The sequence below is a fragment of the Pseudorasbora parva genome, chromosome 21 (genome assembly GCF_024679245.1).
Source record: "Pseudorasbora parva isolate DD20220531a chromosome 21, ASM2467924v1, whole genome shotgun sequence".
Lineage (NCBI taxonomy): Eukaryota > Metazoa > Chordata > Actinopteri > Cypriniformes > Gobionidae > Pseudorasbora > Pseudorasbora parva.
The window spans coordinates 35,711,069-35,725,439 of NC_090192.1; the positions used below are offsets into that span (position 1 = coordinate 35,711,069).

A 14,371-nucleotide genomic window follows, 5' to 3' on the forward strand; every position below is an offset into this window, starting at 1 on the left:
TCGATATTGATACAATAAACATTTCCTGAGCAGCAAATCATCCTATTAATTTTTTTTTTTTTTAAAGGAAAGAATCTTTAGTTACTAGGACTGTCAAGCACTATAAAATTACTATAAATATATTAAGAAATTGGTTCATACAACTTTCGTGCAAGTCTTCTGAAGCCAAATGATAGCTTTTTAGTCCGTATTAAGAGCAGAAGGTCCATTGCAATCATATTCAGATTCATTATTGAATGAAAAACATTTAATGTATGAGAATATTCTTCCAAATTCATCCCACAGAGAAAAATACCACCATACAGATTTGGAACAGCGTGAGGGGGAGTAAATGATGACAGAATTTTCCTTTTTGGGTGAATTATCCTTCCTCCCGGCAGCCTCATCATCTAACTGCCAAGAATGTAAGACTCAGATTTCGGATTTAATAAAACTGGAATTGTTATCGGTAGTCACAATGTTCCATTACATTTCTACTCATAAGTACAGGAGAACTCCAGGAGCTGGGATCACATTTTGAATAACTTTACACTGGACCGGAGGAGAGTAAACTTCAATGGTGGAGGTAATTAACACACACACACATACACACCGTGTGGTTTATTTGCAATGGCACGAGTGCAATAATCAGTTCAATAGAGCACAACAGCCTGAGAGAGAGCAACATCTCACTGGTGATTTAACTTTATTTTCGGTAGAATTTGGGTCCATGTGTGTGTGTTTGTGTGTGCCAGTACTAAAGGTGCTGTAAGTGATTTAGCTCTTTTCCAGCATATACAGAATTTCTCCAACACCCCAGAAATGACTATCAAGCCGATATCAGCCAAGCTGGAACATTCAAAATGATTGACAGGCAGAGAGCATTTCTAATTGGCTAGTTCTCTCATAAGCTAAAAAGGACTCAATCAGATTGGCTATGTTCAAAATAGCAGTACTAATATTGGCCTACTGTGTGCATAATGTGCACAAATAACATCAGAATGACCTGAAACATATTGATAAATGTGCATAGGCAAGGCATGGTTATACTGTAGCACATTACAATGGTGCTTTCATAAAATAATCATAACCATAAGAAAGAAATGTAAAGTAAAAACTGATTTCAAATATAATTGACAAATAATAAAATATGTTGTGTAAAATTTAAAAATACAAAATATAGAGCATACATATGAATATATGACCTTCCATTTACCATTTACAGTGTTGAATGATCCAGAAGTAGTTGTAGTAATTTTAGCTTGTCTTTTCTGACTCGTCATTCGCTCAGACTGCCAATGGTTTTCCATTTTAACACAACATTTTATGAAAAGTGCAAAAAGCCATATCTGTTTTCAGAATAATAATTGGATGCCACATGCAAAGTCACTGTGACAACTAGGATACTTCTGTTTAATATTTATAACAGAATAAGCCTACTGTTTCACTTAACGTTCAAAATTAAATAAAAAACAATATTAATAGTGTGTACTGTAGCATGCAGTACTACACGATAAGTAATAAGCTTATTATATCAGAATATATCCAGAGACCATTCTCAGGTGTTATTTTTCAAGATAAAATGGTTGTTCCTCTTACAAAAGTATTCTTCAAGTTTATTTTATTAAAGGTGCAATATATAAGATTTTTGCAGTAAAATATCCAAAAACCACTAGTTATGTAATTTGTGAGAATTTCTGATTATTATCATTTTATTTTAGTTTTTTTAACCAAGGAATGGGGCGTGTCTTTGCTGTCGTACCATGAGTGCAGCGGTGCAATTACAGTGCCTGAAAATAGTCCCCAGCATGCTCTCTGTCCAAGCAGATTGTCACTTTGGTTATGTTGACGGAAGGTAGCCTATTTTCAGGCGCTGCGTAATATCATTTTGCCACTGCACCCATGGTAAGGCCAAAACGTTCCTTGATCATTACATGCCTAGAAATCTAGACGCACCCTAGCGGCAGCAAATTTAATCTGCCCGCGAGTGTCGTCTAGGAACTCTCAATACCCTTCTGAGCTGTATTCCTCTCACTCTGGACGGGCCAATCACATCGTGTATAGAGTCGGCGGGCGGGGCCATGATGACGATGGCCGAGTTGCGTTTGCGTGCTTCTAGTAAACACAGAAACTGGCGAACGGCGGTCTTTCGAATCAGCTTTGACCGCGACTCTGGAAGACTTGGAGTTAAGCTTTTCTCTGAGAAATGAACAAAGAACGGCACTGAAGTCATTCTTAAAAAGGGAAGATGTGTTCGGAGTTTAGCCGACCGGATACGGTGAATGTTTAATCTATCAACAAGCTCTGTTTCACCTTCGTTGCTCTGGTTGGTGTAGCGCTATCCTATCGCGTGCAGAGGGAGTTTGAAAGAACCGTTTATCCCGCCCCTCGGATTGCGCCCTGTCTATGGTGAGTTTTCAGACCAAACATCTTGATGTGGGTCTGGCTTGTCAGGCTACAGGAATGAGTGTAGTTCCTCGCCATATCAGTCTAGAAAATAACCTTTTCAATTTCCATCTGTCTTAGTCCAAAATGTAACTATCACAACAAGTAAACAGGAAAATGTTGGCGTAATTTTGTCACTTATTGAGCAGTAAGATAGATGGAGACCTCCACAGTCTTTGTGCTAAGCTAGGCTAGCGGTGGGTGCGTCAGATATGGGATGCACAAAGATGAGAATGGTACTATGGACTTATCTAACTCTGTGGGATACGGTCAATAGGTGAATTCAGGGTAATTGGGACACTTTTTCCAAATCATCTAAATTGTCCCAATCACCCTGAATTCACCCTAAACTAAAGTCATAAATTTTGCGTATCCTTTAAGTAACGTTTGGATATTTTTAAGTAGCTATACATTTATCTAGTAAGTATACTTATAATGTCAATTTACTACTTGTAAGTTTACCATTTCAGAATACTTGGGACTATATTGGTCCACTTTTTAGTGCATAAATCTATACTTTTAAATTGATTACACAACTACTTTACAACTACGTTTTTCATGTGTACTGCAAAATATACAAGTTAAATGTATCCCTTTTTTTTGGTTTATGAAAGAACACTTTGAAGTATACTCTCCGTAAATAAGTTCTTTAGTATTTTTATACTGCTTGTATGTTTACTTTAAATGAATGTATTAATTTGAATATACTATTAAATGTACTTTAAGTTTAAACTAAAGTTTATTCAATTCATATGTAGCCTTTACTGCCAGTGGACTACACAAAAATTCACATAGGCCTACTCCGAATTAGCAATATATACCGTTTTCTTTATAAATCAATATTTTCGAGCAAGTTTGTAAAACAGCATGCAAAACTATGCGGAAAAAAGTATTTAATAGGCTACTCAATCAAAATATTAAACACAACTTCAAGCCAAGTTGGCTATACTTAAAATATGTAATTATACGTTTAAGTATATCAAAAGAATGAGTGCAAGTACTCAAGTCAAATATACTTACACACACACACAAGTGCTTAAGTGCAATTAAGTAGGCCCATTTTTCTGAGAAGTGCATAAAAAGTAGGCATATGCTTTCTTATGTAAAAGAAGCATATAATCTAAACTTGATTTTTGTAAGGGGCAGCTTGAGCGTATCAGTGCAAAAGCTAATTTAGCTCTATTGCTCAGTCTCAAGACTGTTTGACCACTTGCATTGATTTCACAATAGCAGATAATATGCCCACTTCACGTGATGCACTCGTGAGACAGGAAACTGACACCCCGTCCTGCTCATTTCCTGTTCATCTCTGAGTTCTTCTATGAGACAAAGGTTAGTAATTCAAGTTTCTCTCGCCAACTCCATCTGAACGATTATAAATGGGTCTGATTATTCACCTTGTCATGTGTGTCGACTGCATTCATCATGCTGCCTGATAAGTGACATCATAAGCAAAACACAACAAGCACTTCATATGAGTGTAAATCTGCCACTAATTGCTGGGCTCCTCGGTATTGTGTCGTTTCCATGGCAATTAAGGTTTCAGATTAGACAATGGATTAGGTTTGGATTATCTGGGGATTACGATGGATGATCGCAGCAGTCAAAACAAGTTAATTACGCCCTTCATCCATTTATTTCAATCAATTCTGATAAACATAGAAAACTCAATAGTGCGCTCTAGTGGAGGAACAGAAAGTTACATGGAGATGGAGATTTCTAACACCAAGTTGATTAGTCATACTCATGTCCTGAAGGTGCATTCATTATATTAATATTATTTTATAGTGTCAGCACCAAATATCAGATGTGTTTTCATTATGTCCGGTAAGGATCCAGACGGTTTGACTCAATGTGCTGCAGAACGATCTGCCTTCATTTCATGGAAAGATTCTTTCAAATGAGCTCATTCTATTCAGCTTCATTTACCTCACATTTAAATGTGATGGAAAACGTCTTTTATACTTTTTATGATTAAAGCTCAGCTGTTAGCCGTATTATGCTGGTATATTAGAGCTGGCAGGAGTCATGAACTCCAGAAAGGAAAATGAAGAAATGGAAAGTCCAGTCCTTCACAATTTTAGCCTGAAACGTACAGAACTGTCATATATATATATATATATATATATATATATATATATATATATATATATATATATATATATATATATATATATATATATATATATATATATATATACATATATATGTATATACTTTTTTTAGTTTGATACAGTATGATAGACAGTTTTTTTATATGTATATTGTTCTTTCATAATAATAATTAGTGACTTAAATGCAACAATTAAAATTTCCATTATTATACTTTGCTTCTGAAATTCTTTAGGTTTAGCTTTGGATTGATTTGGGGAAAATCTGTTGAACTTTTTGAGTTCATATTGACATTTGTTACTTTCAGACAAATATCAATAAAACACAAATAAATTGTATAATCTCTGTTCAATCACAACTGACATATTAAAGAGATATCTTGTGAAATTTGAACTATATGGACCTGTAAGAGGTGTGAACTGGGAAACGTAAGCTGAGCATATGTTGTTTGTCTATAATTATAGTCAGATTGAATTTATATTTATGTCCCCCATATTTCCCCATATCTTAATATACCCACATGAAGGGTAATTCTCAGAATGTGCCTTTTTTTTACTGACAATTTTCAGCTTGAAAACAGGACACAAAAACAGACATGAAGTCACATGACTTTATAGATTCGACTTTTAGTGTTGAAAAACCGAATGTTAAAAAATACAACATAAATTATTTTTTATCAGCATAAAAAACAATGTGCAAATATTTATTCAACACACACACACACACATAATATTTTTTTATATATATGTTATTTTAATATGTTTATATTCTTTTTTTAAAAATCAATATCATTCATTTTTTTATATCATTGATTCGTGTTTACATAAAAACCGTGTGTGTGTGTGTGTGTGTGTGTGTGTGTGTGTGTGTGTGTGTGTGTGTGTGTGTGTGTGTGTGTGTGTGTGTGTGTGTGTGTGTGTGTGTGTGTGTAATTTTTAAACTATACTGTGACAGGTTTTAAATGATATAAGTATGTATGGTGTGTCCACAGGTGATCAAGCTCCCTTTGTTTTGTGTTACAGGGCAATGATAGTGTTGTTAAAGGTCTCTGAAATAGCCTGTGGATCAAACACCCATCACTCAGGTGTGAGTTATTGCACCTGTGCTGAAAATGCACCAGTCGTGTGCAGGTGCACAACAGCTGCAGCATGATCTTCCAAACCGGCCCCAAAATCATGTGTCCCAAAGAGGGATCTGTGTGAAGCTTTATTCAGTTAGGCAAGTGTCAGTCCTTTAACACCATCTGGATGGATTATTTCCGTACTTCTCACCCTGTAAGGTGTTTATAATGGGAAGTAGTTCTGGCAAAGTGTTACCTGAGCCCTCCAAAAATGGATATTTTTCACTCATCGGCTCTGTTGTGAATTTCAAGAAACGAGCGAATGACAGGGAAAAGTGTAACGAGAAACAACAAGCTTGGAGGAGGAGAAGTGACAGAAGAGCTTCCCGAGAAGGAATATCAGAGGGAGACAAGAAACTGGTTCATCTGGAGGAGAGGATGAGGAATCCTAATGCAAAGTTTCGTGCAAAGTTTGATCCACGCGTCACGGCGAGGTACTGGTGATGAGCTTTGAGTGCGTTCAGAATAGCATACTACCATACTGCAAAAAATAGTGTGAGCAATATGGACACTTTAATGTGCACAGCATGTGCATTTTCTGAATGCATTAGTAACAGTACATTTCAGTTGACATTATGCAAAACATTTTGTTTTATAGACTATGATTCTAAAGTGTTGGGATAAGATTGTGTTTTATGTTTTTGAAAGAAGTATCTTAAGCTCACCTAGCTGCATTTATAAACTTGGGAAATTTACTATTACAATTAATATTGTAATGTATTTTGAAATGTAGTTTAATCTGTGATCAAAGCTGAATTTTCAGCATCTTTACTCCAGTCTTCAGTGTCACATGATCCTTCAGAAAGCATAACATCTACATTTTTCAGTTGGCCAAATTGATTTCTGTGAATTATTGTATTATATGTTAGAGGAATATACAGGAATTATGACACTATATATTAGAACTAACATTTTATACAGTGTAAAATAACTAGACACTTATGTAATGAGGTGATGTGGCATGATGTCATCATTCTATTTCACTTGCTATTGGTAGAGAAATAGTAGCCAATATGTGGTTTATACTCATCAATATGTAGATAGCATTCCATTCCTAAAATAACCTTTATAAAAGATTCTTGACAATGCCATAAACTTTATTACTTAAGACTGGATGACTGAATTAAGATATCAAACACGACATGTCAATTAAAGTTCTCTGCTATAATTAAATGCTTTATTATATTTATGAGTCCACCAGTGCCACTCTCAACATTTAATGCCAGCCTAAAAGTAATAATGAAATGTAATTCATAAAATAATGTGATGTAATTTAATTTAATTTGATGCATCCAATTACAACAGCACAATAGTCTCTCATAGCAGATGATTCAGTGTTCATCAGGGTTATTATATTTAGCTAAAACTAAATCAATAAAAAAAACATCATTACTTGAAATTAAATGAGCGAAAACTGAAATGAAAAATAATATGAACAATCACTTATTTGATCATTTTATGACATAATCTTTTATGGCTTATTTTATTTCAACTAGTTGCCAAGGAAACATTTCTCATTTTCATTTAATTTAACTTGTACTAAAGTTACTAAACTAAAACTGAATTAAAATTGAATGAAAAAAAAAAATTAAGACATTAAAAAAACTCAATTTAGACTTTAAGTAAAATGAAAATGGAAAATATAAAAATAAAAGATTAACTAAAACATTTAGAGCACCTAATATGCTTTTATTATTATTATTTTTTTACATTCTCAACTTTCTTTATTGTGTAATGTTGAAAAAAGATCACTACAAAGAGAGTTATTCTCTATATCATTTTCTGAACTTCCTGCAATGCGTCGGTTAGTCTTCTTTCAGGTTGAAGAGTTTTCTTCCAGGAATGTCACTATCCCTCATTTAAAAAATTCCTGCTCAAGGCATATGGAAAATAAAGGGGTGTGGCCTAGTTAAGTTGAGTTAGTGGTGGTAAGGGGCGTGGCATTTCCAAGTTTGAAGGGTTTGACCAGTAGTATATTCCTGCACAACCGGAGGCTGCAGTTTCAGGACCCCAGTTTCAGGACCGCCATTCTAGGACCCACGTTTTTTGTGACAGCACCACCTACAGAACTGGATGATATAGCAGTGTGCTGCAGTTTCAGGACCTCAGTTCCAGGACCCAGGTGGTTTAGTTAGTAGCCTACATAGTATCAAGATATTTAATCTCAGGAGGAGTATATTCTATGTGATATTTTTAATTCAAAATGTATCAGAGGTAAATTACAAAGTGTGTAATACCTGCTTTGAGTCACAATTTTAAATTTAAACATTAATTTACACAAAATATAATTGAAAATGTATATCAATCTTTAAAAAAAAGTTGAGTACCTTAAAAATCTTAGTTTCTTGAATTATATTGGTTAACCTCCTTAAGTTTAACTAATTAGTTCATTATCAGGTAAAATAAAGATGGAATCGGTAGGCTATATGCAGTCACTAAATTACAGTCAGATATTTTAAAGGTTGTATAGAGGCAAGACAAGACTCAAGAATGATTGAAGAATATATATTTATGTCATTTTTGCAATAACAACACCAAAAAGACCCCTTTTTTCATTAGTTGCTGCACAGACGGAATGGCTATATATATATATATATATATATATATATATATATATATGATTTAACACTTGTGCACTGTTGGAGTTGTAGAGAGAGAAAGCCAAACTGAATATTAATGTTACTCATGTCTAAGTCCAAACTCCAAATTTGTAAGTATTGCTCAAGAGCAATTCCCACCAATTGAGACCATGGTACTATACAGTTGAAGCTGCATACAATGTGAGGCAACTATTGTAAACATTTCTTTTATACCTTACTTAGCTAAATGGATGACGACTGAAAGTCATTATACTAATCTGGTGAACAAGGTAATTTTGATAAATGAGCCACGGCACAAAATGAACTGTAGATGATAACATAAATTTAATTTTTTTTAAAAACTGCACAATTTATAAAAAAAACCAGCAAGTGTTACAGAGATGAATATACAAATATATATTGTTATAATACCCTTCTATTTGAAGCGCTCCATCAGAAGAAGACACCACCTCTTTCTAATGAAAGCCATTTCCATCTGTAAGATGTGTGACATTGACAGATACTATATTAGCATATACTTGGCAAAAAAAAAAAAACAACAACAACAAAAAAACACTGAGACTTTACTATTAACATGAAAATCCCGCTGTCATTTCCACAGTGATGGCATGGCAATCCCTAAAAGCAACAAAAGGTGACATGCATGATAAAAGCCATTGCCATCTCGGTTACATTATGAAATCTACATGATATGCAGAATGGAATATAATAATATTTGTTTGGAGTAAGTTCAAGTTCAAGTTACTTTATTTATAAAGCGCTTTAAGCAAGGTAGAACCTACCAAAGTGCTGAACATGGTCAAACATATAATAAAAACAAAATCATAAAGCAAATCATAATTCAAGATCAAATCATATCATAGTTCAGATAAAAACCGAAAAGTCAGTATAAAAAATTAAATAAATAAAAATCAATTAAAAGCCAAGTTAAAAAGAAAGGTTTTTAACCTCATTTTAAATTCCGATACAGTAGAGGCCAATTTAATTTCGAGGGGTAACTTATTCCAGAGAGTAGGGCCGGCCACAGCTAAAGCACGATTTCCTCTTGTCTTTAAGCGGGCTTTTGGAATATGAAGCAGAAATTGATCATTCGATCGAAGGCTCCTATTTGAGCTATACAAATGAAATTGAGTAGATAAATATGGGGGAGCAACATTTTTTAAAGATTTGTACACAAGTAACAAAATTTTAAACTCAATACGGAGCTCTATAGGCAACCAATGTAATGATCTTAAAAGAGGTGTAACATGATCAAATTTCCTATAGCCCTTTAAGAATTTCGCTGCGGCGTTTTGTACTAACTGGAGCCGAGAAATTTGAGACTTTGCGATACCATAATATAAGGAGTTACAGTAATCCAGCCGCGATGTAATAAAGGCATGGATGACAGTTTCAAGGGAACGCTCAGAAAGAAATGGTTTTATTTTTGAAAGAAGACGGAGATGAAAGAAACTAGAATCAACTACTGAGTTTATTTGTTTGTCAAATGACAGATTCGTATCGAATGTAACCCCAAGATTTCTAACATGAGTAGCTAAATATGCATTTATTAATCACTGCAATATTATGCCCAGTCTTTTCAGTCCAGCTCCAAGGATAACAAAAAAACACATGTGCAAGATTCATACAGAATTATTATTATTTTTTAATTAAAGGATTAATTTTAATCTTTTTAATCCTTCACAGCAAAAATATATCAGTGCAGGCTATAAGAACGTAACCAAAGTATAAATGGCTGAACTTGTCAAACACTATGCATCATAGACAGGCTAATATTGTAGTGCATCCAGGCAGTCAGAGCAGTTATGTAAGAATATTTTATTCTTAACTATGGTAAAACAATGAGTATTCAGCAAGTTTCCCCAATAATACAGTAAGCTAGAGGTAAATCACACACCCTTACACCAACATGCATTTGTCATCTTTTTAAGTTTAATAATGTGCTGGCTAGATGTATTATAGTCATTAAAAATCAAAAAGGAATTAATAAATCATGGCCACGCCACGATCAAGAACATCATTGTAATTAAGGAAACTAGCACACAAATTCTTAATTTGTGTGAATTAATTCTTCATTTATAGTTAGCAGCTCACTTTAGTACATTTTGTTTCGTTTAAACGTTATAAAATAAAACTTGATTGAATATCAGTACTCACAGTCTGATCAGTGTCCATCGCCCATCTTAAATTAGTGTTTTGGTGATTCAGTTCGGTAGGTGGTGCTGTCACAAAAAACGAGGGTCCTAGAACTGCAGTCTTAGAACTAGGGTCCTGAAAATGCAGCCTCCAGTTGTTCAGGAATACCCTTCTCACGCTATCTCACGACCAATTCGTATTAATTCAAACGACTGAATAAAAGGTTTCTAATTCATACGAATTTGTACGACCTCACTCGTACGAATTCATACGATTTGTCTAAACCCACGTGATGGGTTGGTTTAGGGGCGGGGTCAGGGGTAGGTCATTCGTATGAATTCATACAAATTTGGTGACTCGTAAAATATGTACGAATTAGCAGAAATCGTATGAATTCGTACGAGTGAGGTCCTATCAATTCGTACGAATTAGCCACCTCGTAAAATGAGTACGAATTGCCTTGAGATCGTGTTGGGTTTGACCAATCACATCACACTGGTCCAGCCGACCAATTAGAGCACATTGTACTTTTTGCTGCTTTGTAGAGACGGGAACTAAACTGAGCATTACTGATAGTCCTGCAACAATGGAGAATCTGAAAAAAACAATGTTGAACTTTTTATAATTTTATTCTTTTTATAATGTTGATATTTTTGAACATTTAAGCATGAAACCTTGTTTGAATCCACCTTGAAAACAATGGCCTCTTAAAGGTGCAGTACGCGATTTCTGGTAAACACAGCTGTGCTGAGTGAACTGGTCGATAGGAATTAAGTTTGTGAATTCTCATTACATGGAAATTCATGAATTATATATTTTTATTAAAATATATGGTTGACTAACTACAAGGGAAGAAGGTGTCCCATATGAGATTCCAAGTAACAGTTCATCTCTTAGCACAGCGTTCGTGGCTCGACTCGTCAAGACTGTTTTCCAAGATGGCTTCTGTCTGTAAACTCGTAATGTAGTCTTTATAAAGTGTCTTCTTATTAAACTGCTTGTACTCTTACAAAGTTCTCAATGCTTCGGTTTGCATGTAGGGACCCTCATTATGCTACCGTGTTAGTGTGAGGCTATTTTGAGCCGTGTTAGTGGTATTAACTAGAGATTTACTTTTACTTATTCTATGCCCCATACTCTAGTGTTATAAGTTAATCTGTTTTAGAGAGAAAACTCTTTACATATAAATTTTCAATAAAACGCATCCCATAGAAAGATCTACTTGGTAACCATGTGTTAATCACCCCTGGGTTCATTTTTACCGGAGTTGTCCTTTAAAGGTGCCATGTGTAAAAATTGAGGTAAAAATATCCAAAAAATGACCTACACGCATCAAAAGAATGAGAAGAAATAAGGACGATGATGTCATTAAAAAAATGTCAAGTTATAGTGCTGCAGAGATATCAACCTTAATTAGCAGTAGCATTACTAGCCCCGGCCCGTCAGGTATCGTAATACCAGTCTCGGCCATGGGAGGCGGTATGCGGGCAACATAACCACCAGCCAACCTGGCGTACTTGAACCTGATGTCAATCGTGTGGAAAGTACAGCCCACTACTTCATTTCAGTTCAGGGAAGAGAGTGGACGGATGGCCGAAGCCCTTGGCCCCTTAAATGTATCTGATATGATGAAAATAGCTGTTTTTACCTGACCGGAAAAAGCAGAAGTGCGCGCGCCCGGCGAATGTGTCCCGTCCCGTCATAATAAAAGTCCCGGTACTTGCGGGCCGTTTAGAATAGGCGCCCTCCAGTGGACGAAAAGTTGCATAGTGTACCTTTAAGTGCGCCTGTACCATGTGCTTCAGACCATGTATTTCTAAGTTCTATGAAACACTCATGTATCAAGAAGAAATAAAGCATTCTCAGCATCCGTTTTCAGGGCTTCCCGCTTGCCTGATCGTAACCCTTCTTAAAAGTTATTCCCCTGACCTTTTCATCTTTTGTATTTTCTCTGCCGTCTCTCTCTTTCTGTAGTCCTTCTGCTAATGTCTGTCTTGTGCCCTGAGCTCTCTCTTTATAAATGTATTCTCCTCTTACTGCTAATTGGCTACAAGTATGTTTTGGTGCTCGGTCTGATCCACTTTTCAACAGCGTTTTTAAAAAATCGCTATAACAGTATTTCAATGATACTAAAATAACACTAATGTTTATATCTGTTCTAGGTATGATATCAAGGCTCTGATTGGCTGCGGGAGCTTCAGCCGCGTGGTTCGTGCCGAGCACCGGGGCTCGTGCCAACCCTTCGCCATCAAACTTCTGGAGGTCAAAGGTCGTGAGGGTCACGAAGCCTGTCTGGCAGAGCTCAGTGTCCTGCGACGGGTGAACCACAGCAATGTAATCCGCCTGGCCGAGGTGTTCGAATGCCCACATCGCGTCTATCTCGTTCTAGAGCTGGCCACGGGAGGAGAGCTCTTGGAGCGTATGGTCGCCCGAGGAACCTTTAGAGAACGGGATGCCACCAAGGCCTTGAAGATGGTGGCCAGCGGGCTGTGCTATCTCCACGCTCTGGGCGTCATACACAGGGACCTCAAACCTGAAAACCTGCTGTACTACCACCCGGGACAGGACTCCCGCTTGATCATAACGGACTTTGGGCTCGCATGTTGGGACAATAAGACGCCGGCCTCATTTCAAAGCAAGGAAGATACAAGTGTTTCAACCCAAGACACAAACTGCGACTCGTCCTTTAGCACTATAGACTTTGAGCAGAGCCGTCAGACTAAAGATTGGGCTGTGAGGACACTCTGCGGCACACCGGAGTACCTGGCCCCTGAGATGCTGGCTCGGAGACCCTGTAGATGCCCTGTGGATATGTGGGCACTGGGCGTCATCACTTACATTGTGCTGAGCGGCTCACTGCCCTTCGACCAGAGCAGCCGACCCCGCCTCTTCAGGGCCATTCTCAGGGGCAGCTACAGTTTCCATGGTGATGTGAGTGCCACAATGCCTTTCCTCTGAGTTATCTTAGAACTTGTTTAAGACCGCAAATGCACATTCAGTGGCCTTAGAAGTGTTTGTACGCATAAGACTAGGGATGCACCGATAATAAAAAATTGCCAATAGTTTTTAACAAACAATTTTTGGCCGTTGACAAGATTATGCAAGTCATTATTACTACATTACTCAGTGCTTTCATGCAGTTAAACTATTGGTGTGCTATATCTGCTTTTTTCATGCTATAACCTATATGCCAGTGGTTTTAAATTGCTGATAAATTTGTAAATACGTCATTGGATCTCTGCGTAAGACACACTTAAAATTGTCTGAATCTCATTGCAATAGATAGATACAGTCCCTGACAAAAGTCTTGTCGCTTATCTATTTTCTAGAAATACCTGATATTAACCTGACTTTTAATTAATTAATTGGTGTTAGTAATAGCTCATATGAAAAGCTAAAACCCTCCCAAATGATGTTTAATGCATTGAAATAAATAATTTTCATAGAAAAAATCTTTATCATTTAATCAAGACAGAAAGGTCAAATTTTCATAGAAATCCATTGATCCAATTGATCCATTATTAGTCACAAGGGAAGCTCATATGACAAGGTGACAACACTTATGTCTTTCCAAAATTGACTCAATGGGCTTTACCAAGCTGTGAATATTAGAATACTTTTTGAAAGTTTAGTTTTTCACTGAAACATTATCCCAAAAGCTGGTGGGATTAAAATGAGCCATTTCTTGTAAAAAAAAATCTTGATTAGAAATATATTTCAGCGGCACTTTAGGTCAATTTGTACACAAGCGACAAGACTTTTGTCAGGGACTGTAGATAGATAGATAGATAGATAGATAGATAGATAGATAGATAGATAGATAGATAGATAGATAGATAGATAGATAGATAGATAGATAGATAGATAGATAGATAGATAGATAGATAGATAAATAGATAGATAGAAAATGTGTATATATATATATATATATATATATATATATATTATTTAATTATATAATATATATATTATTTTTTAC

At 35.9% G+C, this 14,371-nt stretch overlaps 1 protein-coding gene across 7 annotated transcripts in view; it reads left to right on the top strand.

Annotated features, from left to right (window-relative positions):
• Positions 1 to 14,371, top strand: part of si:ch211-27e6.1 (serine/threonine-protein kinase H1) — a 57,719-nt gene that overhangs the window by 28,081 nt on the left and 15,267 nt on the right. Inside the window, exons 2-5 of one of the 7 annotated variants that reach the window (XM_067429492.1) lie at positions 485 to 565; positions 3,655 to 3,756; positions 5,559 to 6,090; positions 12,555 to 13,323. In XM_067429492.1, coding sequence (XP_067285593.1) covers positions 5,825 to 6,090; positions 12,555 to 13,323 — 1,035 coding nt within the window. In that variant the 5' untranslated portion in view covers positions 485 to 565; positions 3,655 to 3,756; positions 5,559 to 5,824. Of the gene's footprint in view, positions 1 to 285; positions 405 to 484; positions 566 to 3,654; positions 3,757 to 5,558; positions 6,111 to 12,554; positions 13,324 to 14,371 lie in introns of those variants that run through there. The other 6 variants (XM_067429493.1, XM_067429488.1, XM_067429489.1 and 3 more) reach the window with 6 other exon arrangements.